Below are 15,699 nucleotides of genomic sequence, written 5' to 3'. Positions count from 1 at the left end.
TTTTATCTCTTCCAGGTGTCATGGAATGGATTTTGGGAAAGAAAGATGCCCAGTGGGTAGGGTTTATCATTAGATCAGTTCTAGAAAATAGCACAAGGTAATCTGTTTAGTTGCTTTATTATCAGATTTTTTATTTTTATATTTTTCCTTGAGGTATAATTGACATATTAGTATAAGAAGCATGCTACAAAATGTTTAGATATTTGTATATATGGCATAATGATCACAATAAGTCTAGTTAACATCTGTCACCACACAGTTACGATTTTTTTCCTTGTGATGAGAAATTTTTAGGTTTATTCTCTATGAAACTTTCAAATATGCGGTACAGTATTATTAACTGTAGTCACTGTGATGTACATGGCACCCTCAGGACTGATTTTATCCTGGAATTTTGTACCTTTTGATCCCCTTCACCCACCTCTCACCACCCTGCCCCACCTCTGTCAGCCACCAGGTTGTTCTCTATACCTGTGAATTTTAAAATGTTTTGTTGTAGATTCTACTTCTAAGTGTGATCACATGGTATTTGTCTTTATTTAATTTAGCAAAATGCTCTCAAGGCCCATCCATGTTGTCACAAATGGCAAGATTTCATTCTTTTTTATGGTTAAATAATATTCTATTGTATATATACCGCATTTTCTTTATCCATTCATCCTTCCTTAGGTTGTTTCCATAACTTGGCTTATGGTAAATAATGCTGCAGTTAATATGGGGGTGCGAATATCTTTTAGAGTTAGTGTTTTCATGTCCTCAGATCATTACTTAGAAGTGGGATTGCCGGGTTGTGTGGTAATTTTAGTTTTTTGAGGAACCTCCATACTGGTGGTTCCGTAGTGACTGCACCAATTTACATTCCACCAAATGTCACAGGGTTCCCTTTTCTCCACGTCTTGGCCAACACTTATCTCTTGTCTTTTTGATAATAGCCAGTCTGACAGGTGTGAGATGATCCTTATCCTTGCTTTGGTTTGCATTTCCCACCTTCTCATGCACCTGTTAGCCACCTGTATCTCATCTTTGGAAAAATGTCTGTTCAGACCCTCTGTCCGTTTTTTAATCAGATTGTCTGTTTTTTGCTATTGAGTTGTGTCAGTTCTATATATACTTTGGATATTAAATCCTTATCGGATGTATGAGTTACAGATATTTTATCCAGTTCAGTAGGTTGCCTTTTCATTTTGTTGAAGGTTTTATCTGTTGTGTAGAAGTTTTTTAGTTTGACATTGTCCTACTTGTTTATTTTTGTCTTTGTTACCTTTGTCTGTGTGTCAGATCTAGAACTTATTGCCGTCGTGTCAAGGAGCGTTATTACCTGTTTTTCTTTTAAGAGTTTTATGATTTCAGGTCTTAACGTTTAAATCTTTAATGCATTTTTATTTTTGTGTATGGTGTGAGACAGTGGTTTGGTTTCATCCTTTTGCATGTAGCTGTCCAGTTTCCCATATACCATCTTTTGAAGAGATTGTTCTTCCCCAGTGTGTATTCCTGGTTCCTTTTTCATAAATTATGGGCTGTTTATTCTCTTTCACTGATCGTTTTTTTATGCCAGCAGCATGGTTTTGATTACTGTGGCTTTGTAATACAGTTTGAAATATAGATGTTCTTCTTTTTCAAGATTGCTTTGGCTATTCATGGCCTTTGTTATTCCATACAGATTTTATGATTGTTTGTTCTATTTCTGTGAAAAATGCCTTTAGAATTTAAGAGAGGTTGCAGTGAATCTGTGTAGATTTCTTTGGGGTAGTATGGACATTTTAACATTAATTCTTCCAATCCATGACCATGGAATATCTTTGGTTTTTTGCATCTTCTGCTTCTTTCATCAGTGTCTTATAGTTTTCAGTGTACAGGTTTTTCACGCATTGGTTAAATTTATTCCCGTGTATTTTATTCTTTTGGATGTGATTGCAAATGGGACGATTTTCTTAATTTCTCTTTCTGATCATGTTACTAGTGTATGGAACCACAACTGATTGTTGTATACTGATTTCATGTCCTGAAACTTTACTGAATTTATTATTCCTAAAAGTTTTTTTCGTGGAGAGTATTATAGTATTATATCATCTGCAAATAGTGACAATTTCACTTCTTCCTTTCTGATTTGGATACCTTTTATTTTTCTTGCCTGATTATTCTGGCTAATACTACCAATACTATATTGAATAAAAATGGTGAGAGTGGACAAGTTTGTCTTGTTCCTAATCTTAGAGGAAAAACTTTTAACTTTTCACTATTGAGTATAATGTTAATGGTGAGCTTCTCTTATATGGCCCTTAATTATGTTAAGGTATGTTCCCTCTGCACACACTGTTTTGAGATGTTGAATTTTGTCAAATGCATCTGTTAAGATCATATTTTTATCTTTTATTTTTTTATTCTTTAATTGGAATTGCTTTATAGTTTTTTTCTGCCATATGACAATGCAGTTCAGCCTTCATTATACATGTATCATCTCCCTCTTGAACCTCCCTGTCCTCCCCCTACCTAAGTCGTCAGAGAGCACCACACCGGGCTCGCTGTTACACGGCAGCTTCTCCCCAGCTTCCACTTTGCAGGTGGCAGTGTGTATATGTCGATGCTACTTTCTGCATGTCGCACTTTGTCCTCCCCTCACTGTGTCCACAGGTTCATGCTCTGTGTCTATCTCCCTCCCTCCCTGCAGATGGGTTCATCAGTGCCATCTCTCTGCCACATGTGTGTTAATATACAGTATTTGTTTTTCTCTGATGTACTTCACTCTGTGTAACAGGCTCTGGGTTCATCCACTTCACTATAACTGACTCAAATTCATTCTTTTTTATGGCTGAGTAATATTCCATTGTATGTATGTACCACAACTTCTTCATCCATTCATCTATCCTTCATTGCTTATTGGGTGTATAAAGTTGATTAGTTTGTGGATGTTGAAACCATCTTTGCATCATGGTACATGAACCTTTTAAAGTAGTTTCTCTTAAAGTACTAATATTAAAATACTTCTGAGCTTTATCTTCCATTGAGAAACTATTTCAGAATTTCTTAGGTGAACCTTTGACACTAACATGGAATTCTGCATGTTTATGTGTGTGTGTGTGTGTTTATAGCAAGAAAAAATGGCAACCCACTCCAGTATTCTTGCCTAGAGAATCCTGTGGACAGAGGAGCCTGGTGGACTGCTGTCCATAGGGTCGTACAGAGTCGGACACGACTGAAGCGACTTAGCATGCATGCATGCATTGGAGAAGGGAATGGCAACCCACTCCAGTATTCTTGCCTGGAGAATCCCAGGGATGGAGGAGCCTGGTGGGCTGCCGTCTATGGGGTCGCACAGAGTCGGACACGACTGCAGCACCTTAGCAGCAGCAGCAGTGTATCTGTGAAGGGCATCTATGAAGTTTTCTTGGTATGCAAACAATCCCCCACCCATACAAAAAAGAATTTTGTGTAACAAAATCTTCATTTAAATTGTAATACCTGTTAACCTAGAAGTTATATTCTGTGCTGTTACATAAATCTGGTAGTAGCAAAACTGCCTTTAGCCAGTACTACCATGCAAATGACCTAAAATAAATGGGCATTAGTCTTGATTTCCAGGGCATACGATTTAGTAGTCTTCTTTGAAAATCCATTTCCATTTTTGATAGCTCTGATTTTCAAGTAATAAAATAATTTATATTATTTTCCCTAGTTCTGTTGTTGAGTGAAAGGTATATAGACTGTAAGGGTAGATGATGATCATTTCGTTTGTCCTTCACGTTTGATGTCACTGTTTCACTGTGAGGAGCGAAGGACTGTTTTCTCCCTGAGCCATTGTTCACTATTCTTTTTAGAAAAACATGTTCCTCAGATGTTTTCCCTTAGTTTCCACAGCTAAAAATTTCCATTTCAGGTCAACTAAAAGTTTTTCCTTTGTTCTAAATGTTTCTTTGTAGTTATGAAGAAACCAAGAATATATTGACCAAAACCAAGATATTGGCCCCAGCATACTTTATCCTGGGAGGCAACCAGTCTGGGGAGGGTTGTGTAATTACACGAGACAGAAAACAGTCTCTGGATATATATGAGTAAGTACATTTGCTCAAGCAAAACAAGCAGAAACTAAAGCATAGACAGACGTGTGGATTTAAGGTGTGAAGCCTAGGAGAAATCTCTCTTTGTATCTAGACTCGACCCCAAGCACGGTAGATGGTATGTGGTACAAACAAATTATGACCGATGGAAAAATCCCTTCTTCCTTGATGATCGCAGAACACCTGCGAAGATGTGTCTGAACCAGACAACCCAAGAGGTACATTCCCAGTGTCATATAGAGAAATGGTGACTACTAAAGATTATCTCCATTCTAACATTTTTCATTGGCCTTTAAGAATTTATAAACCTCCTAACAGTCATTGTCTCTGGACAGTTTCCACTGAGTTTTTAACATAAAGAGCAAAATTTCGCTGTACTTTTCCCTTGTTAATGGTGGACACCACTCTGTGGAGTTGAATCTCAGGAATCCAAGAAGGAAGGAAGAGAAAGAAAGCAAGCATGCTATATTAGAATCATCACCTGAACAGTGACCCAAGGGAAATTCTTTCATGGGGGTTAGGGGAGGTTGATTGAAGAATATCTTGGTCTAATGACCCATTTGTGTGGATAAAGCTGCCAACATCTGCATTTAATGTACTAAATATAACTATTTTTGTGTTTTAGAATATCTCATTTGCAACCATATATGATGTCTTGTCAACAAAACCTATCCTCAACAAGGTATTTTTTTTCAATATATGTACATATGTGTGTGTGTGTATATATATATGTATTTTTGATTTTAGGAAAAGAATTTGATCCCATGTTTTATCTTTCCCCTTTGTCTTGGATCAATCAGAGCTAGAATTCCAAGTCATGTTTGGCTTAAGGCTGCTTTTTAAAATGTTTTTGTGTGACCAAAACCATAACTCTTGGGGTGTGACAAAGAAGTTAGTCACTGCAGCTTGATATACAGTTTGGTCAGAATATTATTTCCAGCTTTACTTACATGGCATTCGGATTGAATTTAGCATGTTATTAGTGACTTCTCCATCCATGAGGAATTCAATGCTGTATGCTGCAACTAACACCTAATACTAGACAAAAGGAAGTCTGAAGTCTATTTTTAGACAGCTTTCTTAGTGGATTAGGTTTTTTTCTTAAACGTTAGTACAGCCTTTTCCCTACTCTTTAGCTAAAATTTGCAAAAGTCTTCTGATCATCCAGTTTGCTAATAGCCCCCCTCTTGCATGTTTCTGATTCCTCTGATTTTTCCCATTTGTTCCTTGCCGCCTTTTGCTAAACCCTAAGATCAGTGTCAGAGAAGGCAATGGCACCCCACTCCAGTACTCTTGCCTGGAAAATCCCATGGACAGAGGAGCCTGGTAGGCTGCAGTCCATGAGGTCGCTAAGAGTCAGACATGACTGAGCGACTTCACTTTCACTTTCCTGCATTGGAGAAGGAAATGGCAACCCACTCCAGTATTCTTGCCTGGAGAATCCCAGGGACGGGGGAGCCTGGTGGGCTGCCATCTATGGGGTCGCACAGAGTCGGACATGACTGAAGTGAATTAGCAGCAGTAGCAGCAGCAAGATCAGTGTGCCTCCATGAGAACCTGGCTTCTGAGGGAAGCTTTCCCTCTGCCCACCGACCCTAATGTCTCATTTTGCCCACGCCGTCTTTGCTTGAGTTCACAGTTGGGTTACTTACAGATTCTTGGTGAGTTGGGTGTGTACCTTCTAACCTGCGTGTCTGCATAGTTTTCCTCACTGCTTGAGAAATGGTTCCAGGATAAGGAAAGCCAAAGCTACACTCTATTCTCCACAGTACACCACTGGTCTTTGCAAAGTATGCACTGAGGAGCATTAAGTGAGCCTTAAAGCATTGTGAAGCAGTGTATGGCACAGAATCAAGACCTTGTAAAGAACTGAACATTCTCTCCCATACCTGTTTATAGCGTGGTAATGGTTCTATTGAAGTCAGTTGTTTTCATTATTATTGACTTATTATGTGGATCTTTTGTTTTGTGTCTTTACACACACACACACACACACACACACACACACACACACATACACACATAATCTACGATGGGAAGCCTGGCGTGCTGCAGTCCATGGGGCTGCAAAGATTTCAGACACAACTCAGCGATTGGACAACAACAAATTTAATGTTAAGAAACTTCATAAGCAGTTCCATAAAAAATGCTAATACAAGTAGGGTCATCTTAGAACTGAAAACATCCTTAAAGTAAAAGTTGACTTTTCTTTCAGCTGACGGTGTACACAGTCTTGATAGATGTTACCAAAGGTCAATTTGAGACGTACCTGCGGGACTGCCCAGACCCCTGCATAGGGTGGTGAGCACACACCTGGCCTACAGGACGCGCCCTCTATGACGTCAGGACCGGAGCTCCCGTGGGGCTGAGTGGAGTGGCGTCCGATCTCCTTCCAGAGACTCAGGGCAGTTTCTCTTTGAGGCGTGAGCTTGTCCTGCTGAGTATGTTTATAGGTCACAGGCTGTTTTTGCCATAATGTAGGTGATTGCCGTGTAACAAATAACTTCTTTCAGTGAAGTACAGCAGTCATCCAGAGTTTACTGTGATTCATTTTGGTCTGACATTTGGAGGCGGGGATAGGCAACTAAAAATGTGGTGGGACCCTCCAGGGAATAAAGCCAAGATTCTCTATGAGCACTGAATCCTGTACCTCTATGTGAGTAAGTTAAATAGCCATTACTCAGTTTTTCACTTTTATCTTTGTATTTGTGGTATGTTTTTGTCTTTTCCTCCTGGCTCTAACTACTATTAAAGTCAATACACTATTGTCTCTGCTGTGACAGCTGTGTATTTCACTAATTTTAATGGGATGGGGATGAGACAGGCATTCAGCTGTATGTTTCTCTTCATGAACATCACATTGATTCTGAATAGAAGGTGGCACTAATCGTAAAGAACCCACCTGCCAATGCAGGAGACATTGAGATGCGGGTTCAATCACTGGGTTGGGAAGGTCCCCTGAAGGAGGGCATGACAACTCATTCCAGTATTCCTGCCTGGAGAATCCCATGGACAGAGGAGCCTGGCAGGTTATGGTCCATAGGGTCACAAAGAGTCAGACACAACCGAAGAGACTTAGCATGCACAAGTAGTACCTTTTGGGGTTCTTGAAGTAACCAGTATGCAAGCAAGGCAGCTTTTATACTCAGAATTGAGGTGTTTCCTTTTTCATAACTAGCCTCCAGCTAACCCCAGAAAGTTATTAAATTTCAAAAACAGTCCCAGTTTCTGTGAATCAAGAGTAAGCAAGCAGGTCAAAGACAAATGGAAAATAGGAGATGAACCGTTACTTAACTCTTCATAAGTATCATTGAATACATTTGTTTAGTTTGTCCTTGTGCTCAGTATGTATATTTTAAAATGTAAATTACTAAAAATGTTTTATAGAAATCAATCTATTTATAAGTGCTAATAGAACTTGTTAACCTTTCATATTTTCATAATCAATTTTGAAATGTATGCCAGCTGGGCTAGACTGTAGCCACTTCATTGATGTGTAATGTCAGCTGTCTTCGTGACATTCAGTAGTCACTGGAAGAAGTATCAGTCAGCAGTCATGTACGCTGATTCAGTGTATATGTTAAGTGTCAGTTTGAGGGTGGTGGCTATGGAGAAATCCAAGCTGAGTATATTTGAATTAACATTATAGGGTTATGTAAGTGGGTTATTGAACTTATGACTAAGTGATCACAGTCTTACATGACTCATTGTAATTCAGTGGTTATCAACCTAGAGTGTAGGTGTCCAAAGGCAGCTTTTCCGACACAGGAGGTGCTTCCACCAAACTGCAGTGATGAAGCAAGGAGAATTACAAGAGGTTGTGTGTTAAAAACAGGATTTGATTTTTAAAGATCCTCTGTAATTTACACATTTCATAATTTTTTAATAGAAACTGTCATGAATTTTTCATGAAGTCCTATGTCCCCTGCAGTTTACCTCAGCGTGTCTTAAAACAATGTCATTTTCTCTGTGTGCCACGACCTGAGAAAAGGGGAAAGCAGCATCACAGAGCTCTGGATGGAAACCTGGAGGCCTGACTCTGGCTCTTGATCACTCAGTGGTGCGCCCTGGGGCAAGCCACCACTCCTTTCTGCCCCCTCTGACCTGCCTTGGTCAGGTAAGGGTTTAAACCCAGTTTCCCCCCAAGGTTTCCTCTAGCTTTATGAATCCAGACTTAAACTGCATCTCAGGTTAGAAGGCAGTTAGGGAGCAGTTGATATCCAGGTGCTGTTGGAAATGTCAGAACTGTTGTAGTTTTCTTTATTCACAGATGTAAGTGGATGAATCTAATCAAACATTTTCTTAATAGTTAAAATAATGATGACACTCAGTTTGCACGAAGCAAATTAACGTGCATTGTTAAAAGCAATTATGGCAGTAGCTCAGATGCCTCCAAACAGCCTGTCAGTTGCAAATAGGTATACACATATAATACCTGGATAACATGTGTATCTTACACACAGGCCGTAAATATGTTTTGAAAACACCTAACTCCTAAGTTCAATATCAACACTGTATCAATCTCAGGAAAACATAGTTAATTCAAGTTACGCCCTACAGTAGGCCATTGGGCTAAATAATTTCAGCTCCCACATATAGATAAGATATGAAACGGGGTTGATAGAATTATTTCAAAGTATAATGATAAGAGATAGGAATTCTAACAAGTAGAGTCCAAGACCACATACGCCCAGGTGTTTGTGGATTAAGTGCAACCTCATCACTTGCAGGATCAATGACCAAGAAGAAAACCTTGATGCTAGTAAGTTTCTGTTTTTCATGTACTCAAGCTACAACGGACCATATCACCAAATGGAATAAGTAAGACTTTTCATTTCAGTTACTGAGAATAAGTATTTCATTGTGTAACTAACTCTTAATCACTGGCTCGCCCTGACATTATCAGTAGAGAATTAAGTTTATTGTCTGAACTACAGAAAATTTTATATTTTTTTCCTGTTAATTTACAGTTGCTACATGGAATGAGTCAAATTTTCACTGTTGTTTGCCTTTAAGGATACTGAGTTCTTATTATATATGTAATAGTTTCAATATTGAAACTACTGCCATTGAGAGTTGGCAATAACTCTCATTGCCAGTGAGTGATTATGTCATGTAGGGGAAGGGGCATCCCTGGGCATTACGAGACTCGGCTTCTAGTCTTTGCTCTGCCAATTACTTTCCCTGTATTTAAATAAGAAGAAATCAAGGCGCAATGGAAGATCTTTGATATTTGCCAAATTTTTAGGGCAACCACAGACCAAGGAATGAGGTTTGGCTGTTTTATAACCAAAATAATAAGGGAATCTATAACAAATCAATAAGTACTGAACAAGACTGTTGTCTTGGAAACCAGTAAAAACTTCTAGTTTTCAAATCATTTCCATGTAGAAAATCTGCCATGGCCAAAGCAATCTGATATGGAATATATTTTTCTACCATCTCCTTAAAGCTATCAATATGCCAGGATTTTTTAATCATAGGTAGTTATTTAGAAAAGATTATAGCTATTTTCTTTTTTTAAAATCATAAAATTGATAGACTATACAGCTAGATCCTAGATTTCAAGGGTTGAATAGAAGTGCTTTTAATTTTTTTTTTTTCAAACTCAGTTACTTAGTGATAAATTTGCCATTAAAAACAGAAGAGCTAATAAATTTTCAGGTCATTTATAAGAATTTTAACCAAGGCAATTATCCTTTGTTGTATTATTCTGTGTAAAATACATGAAATAAAATTTAAAAAAAACCTGCAGCTTTGCTAAGGTAGTCAGAAAACAGAAGTGTACATTTTACTGAACTATTTTTTATCATTTTATTTTTGACAGTTCCATTAGTTTACAGGTAGAGTTACTTTTTCCCTCTTAAAATTAAAATACATTTAAAATTTGTAGCACTGTGAACAACAGATTTTACAGAGTTAATATTTTAAGAGTTCAGCTTAAACAACTAGGTGCAATTTTTTATCATGACATTAACAACAAATTTATTTAGAGAAAATGTTTTCTCTTTTCATGTTCTGCTTTAGATATGGCCACAAGATTTAATAGTAATTTTAAAATTTTATTAATAAGGTTAGGTAACCCAGATATAACCTTAACCTTATTAGTAAAATAAGACAGAATTTGGTCCACTGGAGAAGGGAATGGCAAACCACTTCAGTATTCTTGCCTTGAGAACCCCATGAACAGTATGAAAAGGCAAAATGATAGGATACTAAAAGAGGAACTTCCCGGGTCAGTAGGTGCCCAATATGCTACTGGAGATCAGTGGAGAAATAACTCCAGAAAGAATGAAGGGATGGAGCCAAAGCAAAAACAATACCCAGTTGTGGATATGACTGGTGATAGAAGCAAGGTCCGATGCTGTAAAGAGCAATATTGCATAGGAACCTGGAATGTCAGGTCCATGAATCCAGGTAAATTGGAAGTGGTCAAACAGGAGATGGCGAAACTGAACGTCGACATTCTAGGAATCAGCGAACTAAAATGGACTGGAATGGGTGAATTGAACTCAGATGACCATTGTATCTACTACTATGGACAGGAATCCCTCAGAAGAAATAGAGTAGCCATCATGGTCAACAAAAAGAGTCTGAAATGCAGTGCTTGGATGCAGTCTCAAAAACGACAGAATGATCTCTGTTCATTTCCAAGACAAACCATTCAATATCACGGTAATCCAAGCCTATGTCTGAACCAGTAACGCTGAAGAAGCTCAAGATGAATGGTTCTATGAAGACCTACAAGACCTTTTAGAACTAACACCCAAAAAAGATGTCCTATTCATTACAGGGGACTGGAATGCAAAAGTAGGAAGTCAAGAAACACCTGGAGTAACAGGCAAATTTGGCCTTGGAGTACAGAATGAAGCAGGGCAAAGGTTAATAAGAGTTTTGCCAAGACAACGCACTGGTCATAGCAAACACCCTCTTCCAGCAACACAAGAGAAGACTCTACACATGGACATCACCGGATAGTCAACACCAACATCAGATTGATTATATTCATTGCAGCCAAAGATGGAGAAGCTCTATACAGTCAGCAAAAACAAGATGGGGAGCTGACTGTGGCTCAGATCATGAACTCCTTATTGCCAAATTAAGACTTAAATTGAAGAAAGTAGGGAAAACCACTAGACCATTCAGGTATGACCTAAATCAAATCCCTCATGATTATACAGTGGAAGTAAGAAATAGATTTAAGGGACTAGATCTGATAGAGTGCCTGATGAACTATGGATGGAGGTTCATGACACTGTACAGGAGACAGGGATCAACACCATCCCCATGGAAAAGAAATGCAAAAAAGCAAAATGGCTGTCTGGGGAGGCCTTACAAATAGCTGTGAAAAGAAGAGAAGCAAAGGAGAAAAGCAAAGATACAAGCATCTGAATGCAGAGTTCCAAAGAATAGCAAGGAGAGATAAGAAAGCCTTCCTCAGGTATCAATGAAAAGAAATAGAGGAAAACAACAGAATGGGAAAGACTAGAGATCTCATCAAGAAAATTATAGAGATACCAAGGGAACATTTCATGCGAAGATGGGCTCGATAAAGGACAGAAACGGTATGGACCTAACAGAAGCAGAAGATATTAAGAAGTGGCAAGAATACAGATGCTAATGTTAAGTCACTTCAGTCGTGTCCGACTCTGTGTGACCCCACGCACGGCAGCCCACCAGGCTCCGCCGTCCCTGGGATTCTCCAGGCAAGAATACTGGAGTGGGTTGCCATTTCCTTCTCCAATACATGAAAGAGAAAAGTGAAAGTGAAGTCACTCAGTCGTGTCCAACTCTTAGCGACACCATGGACTGCAGCCTTCCAGGCTCCTCTGTCTATGGATTTTCCAGGCAAGAGTACTGGAGTGGGGTGCCATTGCCTTCTCCAAGAATACACAGAAGAACTGTCCAAAGAAGAGCTTCACGACCCAGATAATCATGATGGTGTGATCACTCACCTAGAGCCAGACATCCTGGAATGTGAAGTCAAGTGGAGGCGATGGAATTCCAGTTAAGCTATTTCAAATCCTGAAAGATTATGTGAAAGTGCTGCACTCAATATGCCAACAAATTTGGAAAAGTCAGCAGTGGTCACAGGACTGGGAAAGGTCAGTTTTCATTCCAATCCCAAAGAAAGGCAATGCCAAAGAATGCTCAAACCACCACACAATTGCACTCATCTCACACGCTAGTAAAGAAATGCTCAAAATTCTCCAAGCCAGGCTTCAGCAATACGTGAACCGTGAACTTCCAGATGTTCAAGCAGGTTTTAGAAAAGGCAAAGGAACCAGAGATCAAATTGCCAACATCTGCTGGATCATGGAAAAAGCAAGAGAGTTCCAGAAAAATATCTATTTCTGCTTTATTGACTATGCCAAAGCCTTTGACTGTGTGGATCATAAGAAACTGTGGAAAATTCTGAAAGAGATGGGAATACCAGACCACCTGACCTGCCTCTTGAGAAACCTATATGCAGGTCAGGAAGCAACAGTTAGAACTGGACATGGAACAGACTGGTTCCAAATAGGAAAAGGAGTACATCAAGGCTGTATATTGTCACCCTGCTTATTTAACTTCTATGCAGAGTACATCATGAGAAACGCTGGGCTGGAAGAAGCACAAGCTGGAATCAAGATTGCCAGGAGAAATATCAATAACCTCAGATATGCAGATGACACCACCCTTATGGCAGAAAGTGCAGATGAACTACAAAGCCTCTTGATGAAAGTGAAAGAGGAGAGTGAAAAAGTTGGCTTAAAGCTCAACATTCAGAAAACGAAGATCATGGCATCTGGTCCCATCACTTCATGGCAAATAGATGGGGAAACAGTGGAAACAGTGTCAGACTTTCTTTTTTTGGGCTCCAAATCACTGCAGATGGTGATTTCAGCCATGAAATTAAAAGACGCTTACTCCTTGAAAGGAAAGTTATGACCAACCTAGATAGCATATTGAAAAGCAGAGACATTACTTTGCCAACAAAGCTTTGTCTAGTTAAGGCTATGGTTTTTCCACTGGTCACGTATGGATGTTTGAGTTGGACTGTGAAGAAAGCTGAGGGCCGAAGAATTTATGCTTTTGAACTGTGTTGTTGGAGAAGACTCGAGAGTCCCTTGGACTGCAAGGGGATCCAACAAGTCCATCCTAAAGGCAATCAGGGCAATCAGTCCCGGGTGTTCATTGGAAGGACTGATGCTACAGCTGAAACTCCAGTACTTTGGCCACCTCATATGAAGAGTTGACTCATTGGATGAGACCCTGATGCTGGGAGGGATTGGGGGTAGGAGGAGAAGGGGACAACAGAGGATGCGATGGCTGGATGGCATCACCGAGTCGATGGACATGAGTTTGAGTGAGCTCCTCGAGTTGGTGATAGACAAGGTGGCCTGTGTGCCGCGATTCATAGGGTTGCAAAGAGTCGGATACGACTGAGTGACTGAACTGAACTGAACTGAGCCCAGATATAGTAAAATAAAAGAGTTGTCTCCGTGTAGATACTACATTAAGTTTCTGTCAGACCTACTTTTTTCAGTTACACCGCTGAACTACTTGGTGGCTTCTATACAAGAAGCCACTGGGTTATATATCTTACTATTTTTATAAATATACAAACAATTAGCAATTTATTCCTTTTGGTAAAAAAGTTTATTTTCTTTAGTGAAACAAAAAAACCCAAAAATCTCTTTATTTCATCTAATTCTGCTTCTCTGCCAGGAGGTAACCCCTCACACAAACTCTGCTATGTCTATGTCCTATGCTCATTTTTGTTGTTCCTTTAGCAGTATGAATTTCTTTCCGTGTCACTATCAGTTTTCATCATATTTTAAAATTCTTTGTAGGATTCTAAAATACAATTTGTGGACATTTATTTTCATGGCTTTGCAATTACAAGTAATGCTGTAGTGAACATACTTGGAATGAAAGCTTATAAAGCAGGTAACAGATAAAGATGTGTTTAGGTGCACACTTATTTTGTATGACACTCCTGAAGTCCCTTCCAGAATGTCTGAATCTTTATGAACTTCCACCAGCAGTGGGGAGAATGGCTTTTCCTGAGACATGCAAACAGTAATTGTAGTTAAATGATATCAGTGAACATATTTGTAAGAGTGAGACTACAGTTCCTCTATTTCTACTACCAGATTCATTTTCAGAGAATCCCTGGCACATCCTGCAAAGATATCCCTGGGGAGAGGAGGTCAGGTGGCCAACTCCCCAGCTTGGCGAGGGGTCCACTGTGAGTACTGCTAACAGGTGCCCGTGTTGGAGCAACTGAAAAAGGGAGAAGGAAGACCAACAGAAGACCTCTAAACCTAAAAAATCTGAAAAGGTGGGAAGAAATCAAGAATTAGGACTCCTGGCTGTAGCCCCATGTGCCAAAACAGTATTTTCCACCTAGACAAAATAAACAGCTTGTGACCAACTCACTTCACATTATAAGTCAACAAGTTCAACACTGAATGATGTATCCAAGGTGCTATAATTATCGTTTCGTAAATTAAGTCATTTTGGAAACATCAACTACCTAATTCAACCCTTTTGCCTACTGAGTCATTGAATTCCAGATCATTCAAGAAAGACTGTTTGCTTAGCAACAAAACCATGCACAGAAGCAGGGGACATGCCCCCAAACAATAAAACAATCGTGGCATGAGACCCACGTCCCTGCCCAGTGAGCTCAGTAAGCGCTTATGATAACTCCTCTGTCCACACTAAAAACTAGAAAGAAAAGGCTACATTATACTAGAACCTGATATGATTTACCATTTTTAGCACATGACAGTCGCAGCTTGACCAGGCACGGACAAGAAAACTCCACTGGAGAACAGAGCTCCTCGAAGCGCCCCCAAACGCCACCCAGTGGTTTCAGTTTGTCCACAGGATGTACTATTCAGCAATTCAAAGGTATGAACTATTGATACATGCTACATGAATCTCAGTATCAATAACCTCAGGTATGCAGATGACACCACCTTAATGGCAGAAAGTGAAGAGGAACTAAAGAGCCTTCTGATGAAGGTGAACGAGGAGAGTGAAAAGGCTGGCTTAAAACTCAACATTAAAAAAACTTACAGATTATGGCATCTAGTCCCATCACTTCATGGGCAAATAGATGGCGAAAAGAAACAGTGACAAACTTTATTTTCTTGGGCTCCAAAATCACCGCAGATGGTAACTGCAGCCATGAAATTAAAAGACGTTTACTCCTTGGAAGAAAAGCTGTGACAAACCTAGACAGTGTATTGAAAAACAGACATCACTTTGCTGACAAAGGTCCATATAATCAAAGCTATGGTTTTTCCAATAGTCATGTGCGGAGATCAAAGCTGTCAATTCTAAAGGAAATCAGTCCTGAATATTCATTGGAAGGACTGATGCTGAAGCTCAAGCTCCGATACTTTGGCCACCTGATGCAAAGAGCCAACTCTTTGGAAAACACCCTGATGCTGGGAAAGATTGAGGGCAGGAGGAGAAGGGGCCAACAGAAGATGAGACAGTTGGATGGCATCACCAACTCAATGGACAAGAGTTTGAGAAAGCTCCAGGAGATCAGTAAAGGACAGGGAAGCCTGGTGTGTTGCAGTCCATGGGGTCACAAAGAGCTGGACACAACTGAGCAACTGAATAACAACATGAATCTCTAATA

At 39.6% G+C, this 15,699-nt stretch overlaps 1 protein-coding gene across 1 annotated transcript in view; it reads left to right on the top strand.

Annotated features, from left to right (window-relative positions):
* The window catches only part of ASAH1 (N-acylsphingosine amidohydrolase 1), a 31,570-nt gene extending 24,735 nt beyond the window's left edge, over positions 1-6,835 (top strand). Inside the window, exons 10-14 of the mRNA XM_005887165.2 lie at positions 16-97; positions 3,918-4,049; positions 4,150-4,273; positions 4,681-4,737; positions 6,271-6,835. Coding sequence (XP_005887227.1) covers positions 16-97; positions 3,918-4,049; positions 4,150-4,273; positions 4,681-4,737; positions 6,271-6,360 — 485 coding nt within the window. The 3' untranslated portion in view covers positions 6,361-6,835. The remainder of the gene's footprint in view (positions 1-15; positions 98-3,917; positions 4,050-4,149; positions 4,274-4,680; positions 4,738-6,270) is intronic.
* The last annotated feature ends 8,864 nt before the right edge of the window (positions 6,836-15,699 follow it).

This window comes from Bos mutus, chromosome 27, assembly GCF_027580195.1.
Source record: "Bos mutus isolate GX-2022 chromosome 27, NWIPB_WYAK_1.1, whole genome shotgun sequence".
Lineage (NCBI taxonomy): Eukaryota > Metazoa > Chordata > Mammalia > Artiodactyla > Bovidae > Bos > Bos mutus.
The sequence above is the reverse complement of the archived record's forward strand: the minus strand, read 5'-3'. Positions and strand labels throughout refer to the sequence as shown.